Source organism: Myiozetetes cayanensis, unplaced genomic scaffold, assembly GCF_022539395.1.
Source record: "Myiozetetes cayanensis isolate MyiCay16 unplaced genomic scaffold, myiCay2020 scf74, whole genome shotgun sequence".
Lineage (NCBI taxonomy): Eukaryota > Metazoa > Chordata > Aves > Passeriformes > Tyrannidae > Myiozetetes > Myiozetetes cayanensis.
The window spans coordinates 34,801-54,681 of NW_026088009.1; the positions used below are offsets into that span (position 1 = coordinate 34,801).

General features: G+C 45.7%; 1 protein-coding gene across 1 annotated transcript in view; it reads left to right on the forward strand.

The window, feature by feature from the left end:
* LOC126652274 (ubiquitin-associated protein 2-like) overlaps positions 1-19,033 on the forward strand; it is a 52,642-nt gene extending 33,609 nt beyond the window's left edge. Inside the window, 8 exon segments of the mRNA XM_050338959.1 lie at positions 9,268-9,346; positions 10,789-11,003; positions 13,106-13,205; positions 13,289-13,396; positions 15,404-15,471; positions 16,190-16,285; positions 16,287-16,377; positions 17,840-19,033. Coding sequence (XP_050194916.1) covers positions 9,268-9,346; positions 10,789-11,003; positions 13,106-13,205; positions 13,289-13,396; positions 15,404-15,471; positions 16,190-16,285; positions 16,287-16,377; positions 17,840-18,054 — 972 coding nt within the window. The 3' untranslated portion in view covers positions 18,055-19,033.
* The last annotated feature ends 848 nt before the right edge of the window (positions 19,034-19,881 follow it).

A 19,881-nucleotide genomic window follows, 5' to 3' on the forward strand; every position in this document is an offset into this window, starting at 1 on the left:
GATATAATTCCTTTAGTCTATAGACCATCCCTATAAAAGTTTGTTGAGTTCATTTAGTCCATGACTTTAGGCTCCATCTGTCCTAACAGTTTTTCAGGCAGGAAAGGTGGTGTGTGGTGTTGGATTGTTGCATGTTGAAGCCAGTTCTGATTACATCACTGCTGCACTCATTCAGTTTTATGAAAGTTCATTCTTCATTAATGCAGGGATTGGAGGGGAATCAGGTTCATATTTCTAGAATGGATGTTGCAACGATGGATATCACAAGGTGCCCAGCGTGATGATGCATATAGCTGCCACAGAAGTGATACTACACAGTGTTATATAGTTTTTAACATCATACAGTTAAATTCATCAGCTATTCTCACCTAAAATCCAATCCCTTTGAGGCACACAGAAACTTCCCCATCCTCCCACATTACCCACCAAGTGCACCCAGGTCCCTGAGCAAAAGCAATCCCATAGATGGATTTGCATATGGCTGAGGTAGGAATAACCCAGACTGTTTCCCCCAGCATATTTTTAATGTGCACTACAGGAACTTTATCCTTTTCAACAGTACGTAAAAGTTTTGATTGGGCAGGGCCAGCCTGATTAGCAGATCCTCTACTGATGACTAACCAGGTGTCCTTTGCTAAATGTGTATCCCAATGTTTGAAGGTCCCACCACCCATTGCTCTCAGCATAGTCTTTAACAGTCCATTGTATCATTCAAACTTTCCAGAGGTTGGTACATGACAGGGAATGTGATATAACCACTCAATGGTTCTTTGGCCCAAGTTTCTATGAGGTTGTTTTGGAAATGAGTCCTGTTGCCTGACTCAATTCTTTCTGGAGTACCGTGTCACCATAAGATTTACTTTTCAAGGCCCAAGATGGTGTTCCAAGTGGTGGCATGGGGCACAGGGTATGTTTCCAGCCATATGGAGGTTGTTTCCACCATTGCAAGCATATAGCGTTTACCTTCGTGGGTTTGTGGGTATGTGATAAAGTCAATCTGCCAGGCCTCCCCATATTTGTATTTCAGTCATTGTCCTCCATACCACAGGGGCTTTACCCGCTTGGCCTGCTTGATTGCAGCACATTTCACATTCCTGGATAACCTGTGTGATAGTGTCCATGGTCAAGTCCACCCACTTGATCACAAGCCCATCTACATGTTGCATCTCTTCCTTGATGGCCCGAGGTGTCATGGGCCCACCGAGCCAGAAATAATTCACCCTTATGTTGCCAATCTACATCCACCTGAGCCACTTCAGTCTTAGCAGCCTGATACACATGCTGGTTGTTCTGATGTTCTTCAGTGGCCTGACTCTTGCGTACATGAGCATCTACATGACATATCTTCACAACCAGGTTCTCCACCCAGGCAGCAATATCTTGCCACAGTGCAGCAGCCCAGATGGGTTTACCCCTGTGCTGCCAGTTATTCTGCTTCCATTGCTGCAACCACAGGGCATTTGCCACCATCCATGAATCAGTATAAAGTACTGGTCATTTTTCTTGTGCAGCAATGTCTACATCCAGTTGGATGGCTTTCACCTCTGCAAACTGACTTTGACTCTCCCTCCCCTTCAGCAGTTTTTGTGACTTGTAGAATGTTGCCTAAATGGTGTGGGGAATAAAAGACTCCAAGCCAAATTAGGTAGGAGATAAGATAAGGATACAAAGGTTTTAATGAGCCCCCAGACTTTCTGGAATACCCCCAAAGTGTGCTCTCGAATACAGGTGTTCACAGTTTTTATAATGATTTTCACCCAATCCCCATCCAGCCACCACCCAGGTTCTGCCCCCACCACGCCTCTTGGGAATTGGGTCTGGGGGCGTTTTGGGACCCCCTCTTCTTCATCTTCATCTTCCTCAGAGCATGTAATGTTCTTGGAGGCCTTCCAGAGTCCTAGGCCTGAAGGTTGTTGTGTCTATGGCTATGTCTTCTTGCACAGGGTTAGGGTGTTCTTTACAATTCTACCTTGAAAATGAGACCAAACAGGCCAGTGGAATTTAGGGGAATTGATATGGGAATGGGTAACAGGGTTTGCTATGTGTGGTTGGTGTATTAAAGGGTAAAGGGATAATATGCTACTACTCTAAAATCTACATTTACTACATAACTACTTCTAAAATCTACAAAATTAAAAAAAATCAAAACTCCAGGATATCAAGAAAATTCCATACATCCTTCCATCTCCGATGTTTTCCTACAAGACATCAGGACCCATCAGTAAACAAGGCATATTGCTTCTCACTTTCTGGTAATTTATTATGTAGTGGGACCTCTTCAGCACGTGTCACCTCCTCCTCTGGTGACATTCTGAAACCTTTGCCTTCTGGCCAGTCCATGATGACTTCCAAGATTCCTGGATGACTGGGGTTCCCTATTGGAGCTTGTGTGATCAGTGTAACTCACTCACTCCATGAAGCATCAGTTGCATGATGTGTAGAGAATTCCCCCTTAGAACATCCAGCCCAGCATGGGTAACAGGTGCCAGCAGGAGGAACTGTGCTTCAGTACCAATCACTTCCAAAGCAGCTTGAACCCCTTCATAAGCTGCCAGTATCTCCTTTTCAGATCCTCTATATCCCTGACTCCAAAACCCCAGGGGTCAACCTTGAGTCTCCTCTGGTACTTTCTGCCAGAGACTCCCCAGCTGCAGTGTAGAACACATTTTTTACATCTTGCCCTGTTGTGATGGTTTGGACTTGGCTCCCTGCCAAATGCCCGAAAGTCACGACAGCAGCCCCCTTCCTCCCTCCCTTCTCCTCTTAGGGTAAAGAAAAAAAAACTATAAAAAAATTAAAGAACCCAAAGTCAAGCTGTTTATATAAAATATATATATATTTACGTAAATTAAAGTTATATACAGTTAAGATGCTATATACACAGTAAAAGGGGATCCACTCCCCGAAGGGATAGGGAAAGGGGAAAAAAGGGACACCGAACAGGTATACTTGATCAAATTCAAGAACTATACTAGTAATTAACAAAACAGATCTCACCACTTCCCTTAGAAAAGTAGGATTGGCAGACACAGCCAGCACTCTCCGAACCCCCCACGTGGCAGGCCAGCGGTCGCTGCAGGCCTCAGCTTTAGATAAGCGAGACCAACACAAGGACCTACAGTTCCCAACCCTCGTTGGAAGAGAAGAGAGCGAGGTCTCTAATCTCCAACTTATTTATACTCTGGTTTACGTAAAAATCGTATGGAATACTGGGTACTTGGCCACTTCCTTGGTTACAAACTGGTTACCAAGAAGGCCTAGATCAAAACCATCACACCTGTCCAGACTGGCCCAAGGGCTACTGCATGAATAGTCTCCTGCTTGATTTGTTCAAAGGCTTGTCATTGCTCAGGTCTCCATTGGAAATTACTTCTTTCAGGTCCCTTGACAGGGAGAGCTTATTATAATTTGGAATATACATTCTCTAAAATCCCACAACACCTAAAAAGCTTGTGTTTCTTTCTTGTAATTTGGTGGAGACATTACTGTTATATTGTTGAGCACATCCATTGGGATCTGATGATGCTCATCTTGCCATTTTATTCCTAAAAACTGGTTCTCCTGTGCAGGTCCCTTGACCTTACTTTGTTTTATGGCAAAACTGGCCTTCAGGAGGATTTGGACTATTTTCTTCCCTTTCTCAAAAACTTCTGCTGTGTTGTCCCTCACAATGATACCATCAATGTATTGCAGATGTTCCAGAGCTTCACCCTGTTCCAGTGCAGTCTGGATCAGTCCATGGCAGACAGTAGGACTGTGTTTCCATCCCTGGGGCAGCCGTTTCCATGTGTACTGGACGCCCTTCCAAGTGAAAGCAAACTGTGGCCTGCACTCTTCTGCCAAAGGAATTGAGAAAAACACATTACTGTTATCAGTTGTGGAACCACTTGGCTTTCTTTAACTCCAGTTCCTATTGAAGTTCTGTCATGTCCAGCACAGCAGCACTCAGAGGTGGTGTGACTTCATTCAGGCCATGATAGTCTTCTGTTAGTCTCCATTCTCCTTTAGACTTCCACACTGGCTTTATGGGGCTATTAAAGGGTGAGCGGGTCCTGCCAACCACTCCTTGTCTCTCCAGTCATTGAATCAGCTTATGGATGGGAATCAGGGAGTCTCAGTTGGTGTGATATTGCCGCTGGTGCACTTTTGTGGTAGTGATTGGCACTTGTTCTTCAACCTTCAGCAACCCCAAAACAGAAGGGTCCTCTGAGAGACCAGGCAAGGTAGACAGCTGCTAACTTTCCTCTCTCTCGAGGGCAGCTATACTGAAAGCCCACCAGTACCCTTTTCAGTCCTTGAAATGCCCTCTGCTGAGATAGTTTATGCCAAGGATGCACAGAGCCTCTGAGACAGTCACAATAGGATGCTTTTGCCACTCATTCCCAGTCGGGCTGATTTCAGCCTCCAATACAGTCAGCTGTTGGGATCCCCCTGTCATTCCAGAAATACAAATAGCTTCTGCTTCTTTATAGAATCATAGAATATCCCAAGTTGGAAGGGACCCGCAAGGATCATCAAAGTCCAACTCCTGGCCCCTGGACAGGACAGCCCCAAGAATCCCACCATGTGCCTGATAGCATTGTCCAAATGTTTCTTGAACTCTGGCAGGCTTAGTGCTGTGACCACTGCCCTGGGGAGCCTATTCCAGTGCCCAACCACCCTCTGAGTGAAGAACCCTTTTCTAATATCCAACCTAAATCTCCCCTGACACAACTTCAGGCCATTCCCTCAGGTCCTGTCACTGGTCACCAGAGAGAAGAGATCAGTGTCTGCCCCTCCACTTACCCTCATGAGAAAGTTGTAGTCAGCTGTGAGGTCTCCCGTCTCTTCTTCAGGCTGAACAAGCCAAGTGACCTCAGCTGCTCCTTGTGTAGCTTCCCTTCAAGGCTCTTCACCATCTTCGTTGCCCTCCTTTTGATGCTGTCTAATAGCTTAGTATCTTTCTTATATCGTGGCTCCCAAAACTTCACACAGGACTTGAGGTGAGGCCGCACAAAGCAGAGTGGGACAATTCCCTCCTTTGACCAACTGGCGATGCTGTGCCTGATGCTACCTAGGACATGGTTGGCCCTTTTGGCTGCCAGGGCACACTGCTGACTCACATTTAACTTGCCACAGTTTGATGGCATTAGGGTACACTGTGCAATGGTATCTACCTAGAACCTTATACTCCTGTTAGTCCAACGTTCCAGGTCATCAAATCCACGCAGTCTAGTAAAACCAGTTGTACCTCTCTTTCATCTGGCTGGAGGCAGGGCCTCTCTACTACTGATCACAGGATTCTCCACTTAGTTCTTGTAGAAATGGATTAGAACTTCAATCCATAGAATCAGTCGTGAAATCAGCCCTTCCATTCTGCCTGGGAATCTGTCCCCTGGAGCAAAAACTTTCCTGGATGAACCCCCATTTGTGATTGTTTTTCCCTGTAATTCCTGCACCCATGTCTCTAGGGTCGAGGTAGGTTTTCCATCCCACTTTCTCATGCCCTCTCCATAGTCCCACAAGTAAAACCACAGGGTATCCCATGGTGTGTACCTTCTATATACTCTCTCAAGGATAAAAGGACATCTGCTGTCAGTTACTGAGATACGGCCCCGTACAGGGAGAAGCAACACAGCAAAGCACAAACTGTCTAGGAGGTTGCTGGAAAACATTGATGACTTCTTGACACAGATGGTGGAGGAACCAACAAGCTACTTAACCTTATACTATAAACAAGGAAAGCCTTGTTGGAGATGTGAAGTTTGGGAGCAGCCTTGGCTGCAGTGACCATGAGATTGGGGAGTTCAGTATTATGTGAGGAAGAAGTAGGACAGCAAGTAAGATCACAACCATGGACTTCAGGAGAGCTAAATTTAGCCTCTTCAGGAATCTTCTTGGAAGAATCCCATGGGAACAGGCCCTGCAGGGAAGAGGGGTCCAAGAGAGCTGGTCAATATTCAAGTATCCATTCCTCCAGGATCAAGAATGGTGCATCATGATCAGTAAGAAGTTGGGCAAAGGGGTGTGATGGTTTGGACTTGGCTCCCTGCCAAATGCCCAAACCCTAGTAGAAGCCTCCCCCCTTCCTCCTCCCTTCTTCCCCCAGGGCAAAGGAAAAAAAAACTATGCAAATTGAAGAACCCAAAAATCAAACTAGTTATATAAAAATATATATATTTGATGTATATTACAGTTAAGATGCTATGTACACAGCAAAAAGGAATCCAAACACCCCGCGAAGGGATAGGGAAAGGGGAAAAGGAACAAAAGGAGACAAAGAAGGGACACCGAGTAGATATACTCAATCAAACCTGAGAATTAGTAAAATAACTAGTAAAACAAATCTCACCATGTCTCTTAGAAAAGCAGGATTAGCACACACGGTCAGCATTCTGCTATCCTCCACGTGGCAGGCCAGCGGTCGCTGCAGGCCTCAGCCTTAGATAAGCGAGACCAACGCAAGGACTCACTTTTCCTGAACCTCACCGGAAGAGAAGAGAGTGAAGACTTCTCCTCCCTTCTTATTTATACCCCGATTTACGTAAAAATCGTATGGAATACTGGGAACACTGCCTCTTCCTTGGTTACACACTGGTAACCAAGGAAGGCCTAGATTAAAACCACCACAAGGGGGCAAGAGACCTGCATGGATGAACAAGGAACTCCCAACATTACTCAAGCGAAAGTAGGAAATACGCAGGAGATGGAAGCAGGGTCTGGCCACTTGGAATGAATATAGAGAGGTTGTCAGAGTAAGTAGAAATGAGAGGAGGAAGGCCGAGGCCCATCTGGAATTAAATCTGGACAAGGATGTCAAGGACAGCAAGAAGGGTTTCTTCAAAGACATCAAAAACAAAAGGAAAACTAAGGATAATGTGGGCCTGTTACTAAATCCAGGGGGGGAACCTGATAACAGAGGATGCAGAGAAGGGAGTTACTAAACGCCACCTTTGCATCAGTCTGCACCTACAAGACCAGACCTCAGGAATCTCTGACCCAGGGGACCAGGGGAAAGGAATGTTGGAAGGAAGACTTTCCCTTGGTCAAGGAGGATTGGGTTAGAGAGCTCCTAGGAAAACTTGACATCCACAAGTCCATGGGCCCTGACGGGATGCACCCACGAGTGCCAGCTGTGAGAGCTGGCAGACACCATAGTGAGGCCACTCAAGATCATCTTTGAAGGGTGTTGATGATCAGGAGTGGTGCCTGGGGACTGGAAGAAAGCAAATGTCACCCTGGTCTTCAGAAAGGGCAAGAAGGAGGACCCAGGGAACTACCAGTCAGTCAACCTCACTTCAGTCCCTGGAAAGGTGATGGAGTGCCTCGTTCTGGAGGCCATTTCTATCCACATGGAAGACCAGAAGGTTATCAGGAGTAGTCAGCATGGATTCAGTAAAGGTAAATCATGCTTGACCAAGCTGATGCCTTTCTACAATGAAACAACTACCTGGGTGGCTGAGGGGAGATCAGTGGACAGTGTCTACGTGGGCTTCAGCAAGGCTTGTCAACACTGTCTCTCAAAACATCCTCATAGGCAAACTCAGGAAGTGTGGACTGGATGAGTAGACAGTGAGGTGGATTGAGATCTGGCTGAACAGCAGATCCTAGAGGATCGTGATCAGCGGTACAGAGTCTAGTTGGAGGCCAGTCACTAGTGGTGTCCCCTAAGCTTTAATACTGGTCCCAGTATTATTTAAATTATTCATCAATGACTTGGCTGAAGGGGTAGATGCCTCCTCAGCAAGTTCACTGACGACACAGAGCTGGGAGGAGCGACCAATACCCCAGAGGGCTGTGCAGGCCTTCAGAAGGACCATGACAGGTTGGAGAGATGGGCAGAGAGAAACTGTCTAAAATTCAACAAAGGCAAATGCAGGGTCCTGCACCTGGGGAAGAATAGCCCCAGGCACCAGTACAGGCTGGGGGCCAACCTCCTGGAAAGAAGCTCTGTGGAGAAGGACCTGGGGGTTCTGGTGGACAACAAGCTGTCCATGAGCCAGCAGCATGCCATGGTGGCCAAGAAGGCCAATGGGATCCTGGGGTGCATTAGGAAAAGCATTGCCAGCAGAGCGAGGGAGGTGATCCTGCCCCTCTACTCAGCCCTGATGGAGGAGGGATGCACAGAAATGCAACAAGGTGGAAGGTGCTGAGGAATTTGCAGAGAGGGGTACAAAGGAGGAGGATGCTTTTCCAGTGTTGAATATTGTGTGGAAATGGATATCTTAGTGGTTAAAGCATTAACTCTTGATGGATTGGAGGTGGTGAGGAGAAAACCATGAGAATTAGGAGGATAATCACTTAGTAGAGTACCAGCCCCACATGTGGAGTTCACCCAAAGAGGGAAAGGCAAACTTTTCTCTTTTTGTCCCAAACTGAAGACAAAATGTTTCTTTGGTTTTGCTGGCATGTCCTGTCATCTTGAAGTGTGAGCTTTCTAGGGTGAGGACTGTCTTATCTTCCTGCAGAAGAATGATCTAAGGCAGTGGTCTCCACCTTTTGATTGCACCACCTCATCAATAAAAAATTTGTGAGCACTCCCAATATATTTTTATTAATTATATATGTATACTATATGTATGTTATAAACCATACATGAAAATAATAAAAAAAAAAGGATGAGAACAAATTTTTATTTTCATGCTCTATTTTTAATGTTTTTAAACCTTATTTATTAATGGTACCAAACCCAATTTCTTCATGCACCCCAATGGATTTTCTTGCACACCCCACTTTGGAAACTACTGATCTGAGTTCTCTTGTGACATAGTTTAATTAAATTTTCCGGTCATCAGGTGGTAACTTTTTTTCACCAGTTTTTTTAGTATTTCTGCTGATTTCCTAGCTGATGTTTTTTACTTTTAGAAAACAGGGCATGGTAAAACCTTTAAACTACATCCAGTTTGTGATTATGGTCCTGGCCTGACCCTAGGTCTTTGGCCCCTGATGGTCTGTTGCTCTTTCAGGCACAGTCTCTCTGGAATATGGCAGCTCAGAGCTAAAGGTTGGGAGGGGTAAGCATTTAGTTGTTGCCTTTAATTTATCATTAAGAGATTAAGTATTTGTATATGATATTAAAAATGTCTGTAAAATAGGTTTATTTTGAAGTTGAGGATTCAGGTAAATCTTCAGCTATGCTATAAGTGATGTCAGCTTCTGCCCAAACTTCCTTTAGTTCTTCCTTTTAAAATTTTCTTATGCGTGTAATACAGGGTTCATAAGAGTTGTCCAGCTCTGTTTTGGTTTCAGCATTTCAGCTATTGATAAATGATGTTGTCTTTTTCTAAGGATTACTATGGAATTACATTCCCTGCTCCTGCAACCTTAACAGGAAGAGATGGAAGCCTTGCTAACAACCCCTACTCAGGTGAGTGCTATTTAAACACGAGGGTAGTGAGTGAGATGTGCTGGTCATCCTGCTGTTGCTGAAAGAGTAGTCGTTTTTCCCTTCTGTAGGCAATTAAACCCATCAGTCCAAACCAGCGAAACAAAAGAGAACATCTCTCTCTCAACCCTGACACTGATTAGTTTTTTTTATTGATTTTTTTTTTTCTTCATGGTTTTGGTCAGTAATTCATATGTGACTTGAATGTTCTTGGGAGTAAGTTGGATACCCTTTGATAGTACATACAAAGTTGTTACAAATTTAAATGGTAGTGTCTAGTGTCCTTCCCAAGCACATACAGGTGCTTGAAAAATATTCCATAGCTTGATCATTCTTCTTGAAATTTGACTGGCTTGCTTTCCTTTGTTACTGCTATTTTAGTACTTCAGTGTTCTCAGGAGGAGCTGCACCTAGCAGGCTCCCCCTCACACTCCTCAAATGTAATGGACTTCATTCCCAAAAGCACGTGGTCTAAGAAGCCCTTGTTCAATTCTACTCTTACTCTTTGGTTATCGTTGTGCAAAGATTACATTAATGCCATCCAGGATTTTCAGCCAGTGGTTTTCTTTCACTGCAATCTGATTACAGCTTAAAACTGTATCTATAGGTGTTATAATTCCTATAACGATGATATTAAGTGTTGTCATATTTTTGGGTTATGAACATAAAGGAATACTAGTTGGGAATGAGATAGATATGAGTGATATATGCCACCTCCCTAAAAACATGTGAGCATGCTGCTCTGTAGGCTGCCAGAAAATGCAAGTGTTCAGGAGTTTTTCTGCTGCGTAATCATTTCTTTCAGGAGGTTGCTTTTGGGGTAATAACCAAATTTCCCTTCCTACTTCTTAAAAAAGGTGGCCCACAATGCAAGTCTTGCTTTCTTGGCCTTCAGCTATTGTCTCCAGAACTTTGGTGGTGTGAGGAACCAGACATATTAACTAGTCGTGCTTGACAAGTAAATAGACATTGACAAAAATATGCCTATCACTTCCTGTAAATCCTAACTTGCTTTCAGCCCATGAGGCTTTGCAGTCAGTTTAACCTCCAGGAGAGTCACACTTTAACCCAACAACTATTTGTTTTTTGTTTATTTACCATACTTTTGCTTTTAGCATGTTTTATTGCAATGATCTGATATAATGAATCTGCTCTGACTGTGTGAGATAGGTAAGTATTGGTATCTCCATTTTATCAATGTAATAGCCATGGTATGGAGTTCTGTGCCACGAACAGGCAATGTCCCTGTGGCCATCAGGAACAGAGACTGGGAGAAGGCTTCCCATGAACAACTGCAGGCTTTCAAGTGTAGGACGTGTCCTCTTCTGTAGTTGTCTACTTGTATTCAGAGGTTTTGAATCCTTTGAATTCTCCACTTTTGGAGTAGCTTTCATAGCTTTTCTGATCAGTTCATTCTTTCGCAGGTGACATAACAAAATTTGGCCGTGGGGATTCTGCCTCCCCTGCTCCTGCTACCACGCTCGCCCAGCCGCAGCAGAACCAGCCGCAGACTCACCATACAGCTCAGCAGCCATTCCTCAACCCAACCCTGCCCCCAGGGTACAGCTACACTGGGTTACCTTATTATGCTGGTGTGCCCGGTGTACCCAGTGCATTCCAATATGGGCCAACCATGTTTGTAAGTGTGTCAGCCTAAACTGTAACCCTCCCTGCGTGCCTCTCTGGTTTTGATCTGTCCAGCCCAAACCTTCTACATCTTAGAATCACAGGATGGTTTGGGTCAGAAGGGACCTTAAATATCATCTAGTTCCAACACCCCTGTCATGAACAGGGGCACCTTTTACTAGACCAGGTTGCTCAAAGCCCCATCCAGCCTGGCCTTGGACACTTCCAGGGATGGGGCAGCCACAGCTGCTCTGGGCAACCTGTGCCAGGGCCTCACCACCCTAATCATAAAAAACATCTTTCTTATGACCAATCTAAATCTACCCTCTTTCAGTTTAAAGCCATTTCCCCTTGTCCTGTCACTACAGACCCTGGTAGAAAATGTTTCTGTGTCTTTCTTATAAGCTCCCTTTAAGTATTGAAAGGCCACAATAAGGTATTCCTGGAGCCTTTTCTTCTCCAGGCTGAACAACCCCAACTTTCTCAGCCTTTCTTCATAGGAGAGGTGTTCCATCTCTTTCATAATTTTCATGGCCCTCCTCTGAACTCACTCTAACAGGTTTGTGTCTTTCTTGTGCTGGGGGCCCCAGAACTGGATATAGTACTCCAGGTGGGGTCTCATGACAGCAGAGTAGAGTCATATTTCCCAGTCTGCAAGGGATCTCCAAAAACATGCAAGCGTGAGAAAATACCTGCAGTCTCTTCCCCAAGAAAACAGGAAATTTACAAGTCCAGAACTCATGCATTCCTGTGCAGGTCACTATAAATAGCAGACAGCTGCAGCTCATAGACTTGGTGTTCCTGAAAGCCTATAGAACCCTCTGGATAGTCAAAGGGAGACCCAAAGCTGAATTAAAGAGCCAAGGATGCCTAGGAAATCCTTTTGAGGATGGAGGAGACCATTAAGTCAGAGAGCATGGAGTCTTGGGAGAGAAAATGTTATTTGGGAAGAGGTGATGCTCCAAGCAGAAAGGTAAATGAGTCTATTTTAGGGCCCTGTAGGAGTGTGTCTTATGGAACAACCTCGGGCAGCAGTTGGTGTTTTATTTGATTCTGTGGGTGAGAATTTGCTGTTTACAGTCAGCGTATGAAAGAGGTTTAATAAGGCGAAGTGCTGGGTCCTGCACTTGGGTCACAACAACCCCCTGCAGTGCTACAGGCTGAGGGCAGAGTGGCTTGAGAGTTTCCTGGTGGTAAAGGACCTGGGGGTGCTGGTCAACAGCTGGCTGAACATGAGCCAGCATGTGCCCAGGTGGCCAAGAAGGCCAATGGCATCCTGGCCTGTATCAGGAACAGTGTGTCCAGTGGGACCAGGGAAGTGATTGTCCCCCTGTACTCAACACTGGTGAGGCCACACCTCTAGTGCTGTGTCCAGTTCTGGGCCCCTCACTGCAAGAAAGACATTGAGGTGCTGGAGCACATCCAAAGAAGAGCAACGAAGCTGGTGAAGGGTCTGGAAAGTAAGTCCTATGAGGAGCAGCTGAGGGACCTGGGGTTGTTTAGCCTGGAGAAAAGGAGGCTCAAGGGGGCTTTATTGCTCTCTACAACTACCTTAAAGGAGGTTGTAGCCAGGTGGGGATTGGCCTCTTCTCCCAGGCAACTAGTGACAGGACAAGAGGACATAGCCTCAAGCTGCACCAGGGGAGGTTCAAGTTGGACATCAAGAAGAATTTCTTCACAGAAAGGGTTGTTAAGCATTGGAATGGGCTGCCCAGGGAGATGGTGGATTCACCATCCCTGTAAGTGTTCAGCTGGATGTGGCACTTAGTGCTATGGTTTAAATGGCATGGTGGTGTGTGGTTGAAGGTTGGACTTGATGATCTTGGAGGTCTTTTCCAACCTTAATGATTCTATGATTCTAAAGAAATACGCAGCCTGTTCTGAGAGAGGGTTGTGCTTCAATTAGAGGGGCAGCTCTGGCAGAAAACTTGGGGCTTGCATAAAGCAATTTACTTCTGGAAGTGTGAGTGCCATGTCCCTTGTCAGCCCAGTGCTCTGAATTCCAGATTGAATTTTCCATGTGAAGAGGTGACTTCTCCACTAGATGGCAGAGGGAGCTTGTGTTTTGTGTGCTGTTCCCTGATTAACAGTCTTCTGTTTCCTTCCTTTGTCCAGGTACCCCCAGCATCTGCTAAACATCATGGAGTCAACCTTAACACCACCTCGACTCCTTTTCAGCAAGCAAGTGGCTATGGGCAGCACGGCTATGGAGCAGGTATGCTTACCACTGTGCTTTTCACATGCATGTCTGCAGAGCTACATGCTCGCTGTAACACCTTGTCTTGTACACACTGGCAGGCTATGATGACTTAACACAGGGAACAGCAGCTGGAGATTACAGCAAAGGAGGCTACAGTGTGTCATCTCAAGCACAAAACAAATCTGCTGGCACTGGACCTGGGAAAGGTAACATGAGGTTGCTCTTGACTGGGATTTAGTAGGGACAACTCCCAGTGCTTTATAGTCAATACAGCAGCCAACTCTAAACAGGGTCATGATCCAAGCTGTTTCTCCATCTCCCATATACAAAATGCTTTATAATGGCCCAAGTGTTCCTTCTAAACCTCATGGCTGAACTTTGCACAAGGATTTCTGTGGCTGATGTGCAGCTTTGTCCACAATTATACATTGGAGAAATGATGAGTTGTTACCTCTGACAAAGTTTTTTTGCTGAAGAATATAGTGATCCTGTAGCAGTGCTGTGTTTTTGAAGCCTAAGCAGTTGAATGCTGTTGCTGAAATAGTCCTCTGCAAAATGAAGACTAGATTGAGTTTCTTGGTAGGCACTTGAGGTAGCCATGTGTTAGGGTTGAACAGGGCACTTCACACATCTCTGGGCTGTTTAGCTTCTGTCTGTACACCCTGTAATGATTCCTAAAAGCCAGAAAATAACTCTAAAACTCTTTTGAGTATTAGACAGGAAAAAGCACTCATTTATTTACAACATGCTGGGTGCATAGGAATCATTTCCAAAGTATGCCCTTGAATTACAGAGGTTCTACAGTTTTTATACTAAAAATATCTAGACATTACATCATCTGTTACACCCACTTCCCAAACCATCCCTCCCACAGTACCACCTTCGCCTCCCGAATTTGAGTCGGTGGTCCTAAAATGTCCACCCCTTCATCTTCATCTTTGTCTTCCTCGCCATCTCTGTCCTCCTTGGAACGGCTTCAAGGCCTCTGGGTAGCTTTGACTACTTATATCAAGTGGTGTGACTCTGTTATGTCTCTTTCTTAGTACTTTTCTACAGATAAGTAGCTCTTCACCTTGGTAAAATCTTTTGTCTGTTGAAATTCTTGACAAGGAATGTTAAACAGCATTTTCAGAAATCTTGTACGAAGGTACTTAGTGAGCTAAAAGTACTAATGAGCTATACTAAAATCTTATATAATATAGATTTTAAGGCATCAGTAACTCATTGCCTTGTTTCATGCCTGGAAATGTTTCCTTTGTGACTGTAAAGGCTGAAGAATTTACACAGCTCATATGAAAGCTTTATTCTGTACATGCTGGTTAGACCTGAGAAGTGTGTATTTAAATGCTTAACACTAACTAGTTCATCCTTGGACTTAAGCAAATACCAAGCATTTGCTGTGCATTTGAAACACCATCTTCACCAAGAGGTGATCACGCTCTCCTCTGTGGAGGAGCAAACCAAAAAGGAAGGGAACAACCGTAGAGCAGTGCACACCCTCTGAGCCCAGTCCTCTGATTTACTGGCCAAAGGAACAGCTGATTTTATTCTGATCCAAGTGAAATTATTAGAGCCAGTCTTTATAAGACTGAATAAGTGGCTGGTTTGAGAATCACCTTGCTGGTGAGTGTTTCTGAGCCTGTTATGGTACCAGACTGTCCAGGTGGAAGCCAGCCTGAATCAGTGTTATAATTTTCTCAGGGCAGAGGAGCATCACAGACCTCACCCTTCTGCAAGATGTAAAAGGACAAGGGCTCAAATGTGTAGCAGATGCTGAGTCTCATTGCTTAGTGCACTACTGGAAAGCTCTTGAATGCTACAGTAGAGCCAAATGCACCCCTAATCTTAGGGGAAAGCTGTCTTTTTGTTAGCTTAAATGAGTGGTGCAACCAGCTGCTGCCTGGTGAAGTGCATTTGAATCCAAGTGGTAACCACTGGGTTGTGAATGTGGGTGATTTATCCCAGTGGACTGGTTTCCTGCTTTGCAGTGGGAGTGAGGAACCGAGCCATTTCTTCTGTTCCCATATGGAGTACTGTGGGTCTGACAGCATGGAGAACCCCACCGGGTGGGCCAGCAGCAGGGTGTGGGGTGCAATGGTTGCAGACAAAGGTGCATCCACTTAGGCTGCCAGAGGTGCTGGGAGAAAAGCATGGGGCTCGTGCTAGGTGGTGGTTGACTTTCCCATTCTTGATGGATATTTTTTGTTTTCCAGGTGTTTCTGTGACCTCAAGTAACACAGGTGTGCCTGATATCAACGGCTCAGTCTATAACAAGACTCAGGTGAGTGATGCTGGACCCTCCTCCCCTGTGGTCTGCGGCCAGGCTGATGGCTCCCCTTGTGGAGGAGGCTAGGGCCATTCCCAGACCAGTTGGTCTCAGGGTCAACAGGCTGTGTCTTCTTATACTGTCTCTGCTGTTGGAGAGGAGTCTCGCCCTTTGTCCCACTGCTTCTGCCATGTCAGCTCCTGACGGCAGCTACTGGCATAGGTGCAGCACTTGCTGCCCAAGCTGCCCCACACGTGCTGTGTCCTGGGTGCAAATGAAGTGTGATGGCACTAACATTTTTGGTAAAAGTATCCCCCAAAGCAAGTGAGTTGAGAGGCTGGGTTGAACTTTGGTCAGAGGAAGGAAAAGTAGTTCTTGTGTTTTTGTTGAGCTGCCCTGGGTAGGTCAAGTAATTCCAGCCTGAGCCCCCATAATGTGTGAAGAACTAATTTCAGGCAGCTGCTGCCATCCCATGTCCCACTGAATAAAAAGAGGTCAGGGAAAAATGGGCATAGTAGCTGTGGAAATAAAAAGTTGAAAGCATTAGTGCAGAAGAACAGATGAGAAAAGAAACTGAAACTCATCTGATGAAGTGCTTTCAGGTGTAACTTGGCTTGCTCATGGGGTTGGTGAAAGTTTCAGGTGATATGTCTGGGGCACTCTTGTTCTTGTTTGGTCACCATTGGGCTGCTCACACCAGTCTCTGATGCTGTCCTCCTCACCTCCTGTGCAGACATTTGACAAGCAGGGATTCCATGCTGGCACACCGCCTCCTTTTAGCCTACCCTCTGGTCTCGGATCGACAGGGCCCCTGAACCCTGGTGCTGCCCCAGGTTATGCTCCAGCCCCGTTTCTCCATATCCTCCCTGCACATCAGCAACCTCATTCCCAGATGCTGCATCACCACCTTCAGCAAGATGGGCAGGTGAGTCAGCCACTTCCACATCTACAGTGTGACTGAGGGCAGATTCCTATCAGGGTCTTGGGGGTTTTTGCTTTGCTCATTGGGAAAGGGCCTTGACAGCAATTGTAGACTAATAGCCTTGATGCTGTTGACCAGCTTGGGGAGGGAATCTCATTAAGTTCAGCAAGGGAAAATGGCAAGTCCTACCCCTGGGGAGAAACAACCCCATGCACCACTATATGTTAGGGGCCAAAGCAGTTTGGCAGAATAGGCCCTGAGCATCCTAGTGGACACCACGTTAACCATGAGCCAACAATGTGTCCTTGCTGCAAAGGTGGCCAATGGGATCCTGGGCTGCATTAGGAGGAGTGCTGCTAGCAGGTTAAGGGAGGTGATCCTTTCCCTCTGCTCATCATTGGTGAGTCTTGTGTCCAGTTCTGGGCTTCCCAGTACAAGACAAACATGGATGTATGGCAGAGTCCAACAAAGGGACACAAGGATGATGAAAGGACTGGATCATCTCTCTTATCAGTAAAGACTGAGAGAGCTAGGACTGTTCATCCTGGAGAGGAGAAGGTTCAAGGGGGATCTCATCAATGTATATATATACCTGAAGGGATGGAGCTAGGCTCTTGTCAGTGGTTCCCAGCAACAGGACCAGAGGCAATGGGCACAGGCTGAAACACAGGAGGTTCCCTCTGAACATCAGGAAACAGTTTTTTACTGGGATGGTGACAAAGCACTGGCACAGATTGCCCAGGGAGGTTGTGGAGTCTCCATCCTTGGAGCTGTCTGGTCCTGAGCAACTAGCTCTAGGTGACCCTGCTTGAGCAGAAGGATTGGACAAGATACCTCAAGAGATCCCTGCCAACCTCAGCCATGCTGTGTGATTCCATGAAGAGACCATCCTAATGTGGGGTGTGGAGAGATGGGCTGTGAGGTCTGAAGCTGAGGCAGGCATTGATGTCCCCTGGCTGTGGCAGGAGAGCAAGATGTGAGCACTTGTACTGTAATTCTGGGGGGAAAATCAAGCATCCCCTTGCAGGTTGCATGTTGGCTCCAATTTCTGATTTGGTTTTACCAGCCCATGTATTTCCTTTCCTCACTGTAAATGTTTCCAGGAAAAAGAGTGTTCTGCCTTAGAATCCAGAAATAAGAAATTACTTCTCTTTCTGAATGTGTGGCATCCTTGGCTGGTGCACTGCCTCTGTTCATCTTGGGAGAGCTCCTTTGTTGTCCCATCCTGCTCCTCTCCTTCCTTGTCCTTGAACCTGTCTTGGGTAGGAGGTGGTGGGACGGTGAGTCCCCACACTTCTGTTTGGTTTCTCTGTGACTGTCCTGGATTGCAGGATTCAGCAATGTTGCAGAGCAGAAACAAATCCATTGCTGCGTTGGGTGGGAGCTCTTCAGCTGATGTATGGACAGGCTTGCTTTCCTGGGAGTGCTGGTGCTCATCTCTCCTTTCTTTCCAATTTCTAGGGTGGATCTGGCCAACGCAATCAACCCAGCACCATGCAGCAAAAATCTCAGGCTACCAAAACCACCTATGGCACTTCTCCATACTGGACAAACTAAATCTGAAACCAGGGAAGGGGGAGAGAATCAAAGGAGAGGAAAGGAAAAAAAAAAAAAAAAAGAGAGAGAAAGAAAAAAGCCAAACCCCATTCCTAGAATTAATAGAAGTAACTGCTTAGCCAAACGTCTGTGCGGGGAGAAGTTCAGCCAGCCAGCCATCCTCTGTGTGACTCGCCTACTTCCTCTTTGAGTTGCTGTTGTATGTAATATATTTATGTATGTATTTGTAAATGTAATATAGCCTAAATGTGGTTTTCTGCATCTTGCAGCCTGTTTTATTTTCTTTGTAGGAAAATTTATTATTAATTTCCCATCTGCACCAGGGCATCCTTCTATTTTTTTAAGCTTTATAACTGTCGAAAGACAAACTGTGCCATTTTTTTGGAGCTGGAGCCCATTTATTTAATGCAGTTCTAAATTCAGGCAAATAAGGAGACCTGCCTTCCCCCCCCTCCAAAAAAAAAAAAAAAGGAATCAAGATGTGTCCTGTTGGTTTGATTTCTGTCCTCAATCCCCAATATAACTGTTACTTTAAAGAGATAAAAAAGGGTCGGGGGGAAGGAAAAAGAAAATTTTTGTGAGTTTTCCCCTTTCTTTCATCTCCTCCCTCCCTCCTGCTGTGGAAGATGAACTTTCATGGGCAGTTTTTCCACTGTGGCCCTGAGCTGCAGCTTGACCTTTTAATTTTCTATTAATAAAAACCTTTTTTTTTTTTTGTTTTGTGTTTTTTTGGTTGATTGGGAGTTTTTGTTGGGGGCGAGTTGTATGTTTTGGTGTTGGGGTTTTTTTTCTTTCTCTAGCAAGAGACTTTGGATGGCTCAGTGGGTCCTGCAACTTCCTTTCCATCATTATAGGTCAAAACTATGTAGCGGTTTCTTAAATAAAAGTATAAGCTCTGTCTTCTACCTCTTTTTGCCTTGAGCCACCCTGCCAGGAAAGACACAGCTACTTGATGGAAACTTCACTTGTCCCTCCCCATTTTTTTCTAAAACAAGACCCTGGAGGCAACTCCTGGTCCTTCTTGTTCTGCACCAGTGTGGTGAATGTTTTAATTTTATTTCTTTTTAGCCCTTCCTCCACCTAATAAATATCTGAGCATATCACTGGTGTTTGTCTGCATTTTCAAAGGCCTCGAGCAGTTTTGCTTTTACAGCCTGTCCTTTTATACCTCTTCCTCCTGGGAGGGTAAGAGCAGGAGATGGATCTGCAGGGGATGCTGAATACCATGACAAAGGTGAGCACACCTTAGTACTGAGAGCTCATAGGCAGTTGCAGTGGGGATGGGATCCTGGGCAGCACTCCTGCCGCAAGCATCATGTCTCTGCATTTGCTGTCCTCTGGCATTGTGCTCTGTCTTTGTCCCTGTGGAGCAGCCTGGAATGGTAAGGAGGGAGCACAGCAGCACTGCCCTCCTTCTTTTGCCCATGAAGTCTATGGCCTCCACCAGGAGGAAGGTCAGTGGTGAGGGCACCTGAGGGATAGCTCCTGCCCCAGGCTCATCCTCCTGAGCATCCAGGCCTTATGCAGCAAAGGAGGTGGGTAAATATGAAACCATGTGTGTCCATTCAAGAGGTAATGGGCTTTTTTTGCACTTCCCAAATCTCTTTCCTACAAGGGAAAAAAAAATAAAAAATTGTTTCTACCATGAGGACCACTTTTCTTAGTCACACTTTCATCAGCTCCCAGATTCTGTGGGATCTAGTTGGCTGGGAAGAAGTCACCCAGACTTCCTCCTACCTCTCGAGCAACACAACAGGAACTGCACTGGCATTTGATAATGGTCAAACTTCAGCAGCTGCTGAAAGCCCTTGGCAGCTTCTGTCTCACTGCCACTGGTTTTGGGACCTGAAATGTTTCTGCAGGCTGAGGACTTGCTGTCTCCTCTCCCTCCTCTGGCAAGCCTAAACAGGATGTTTTCCCCTTTCCTTATCCTGTCAGCTCCAGCA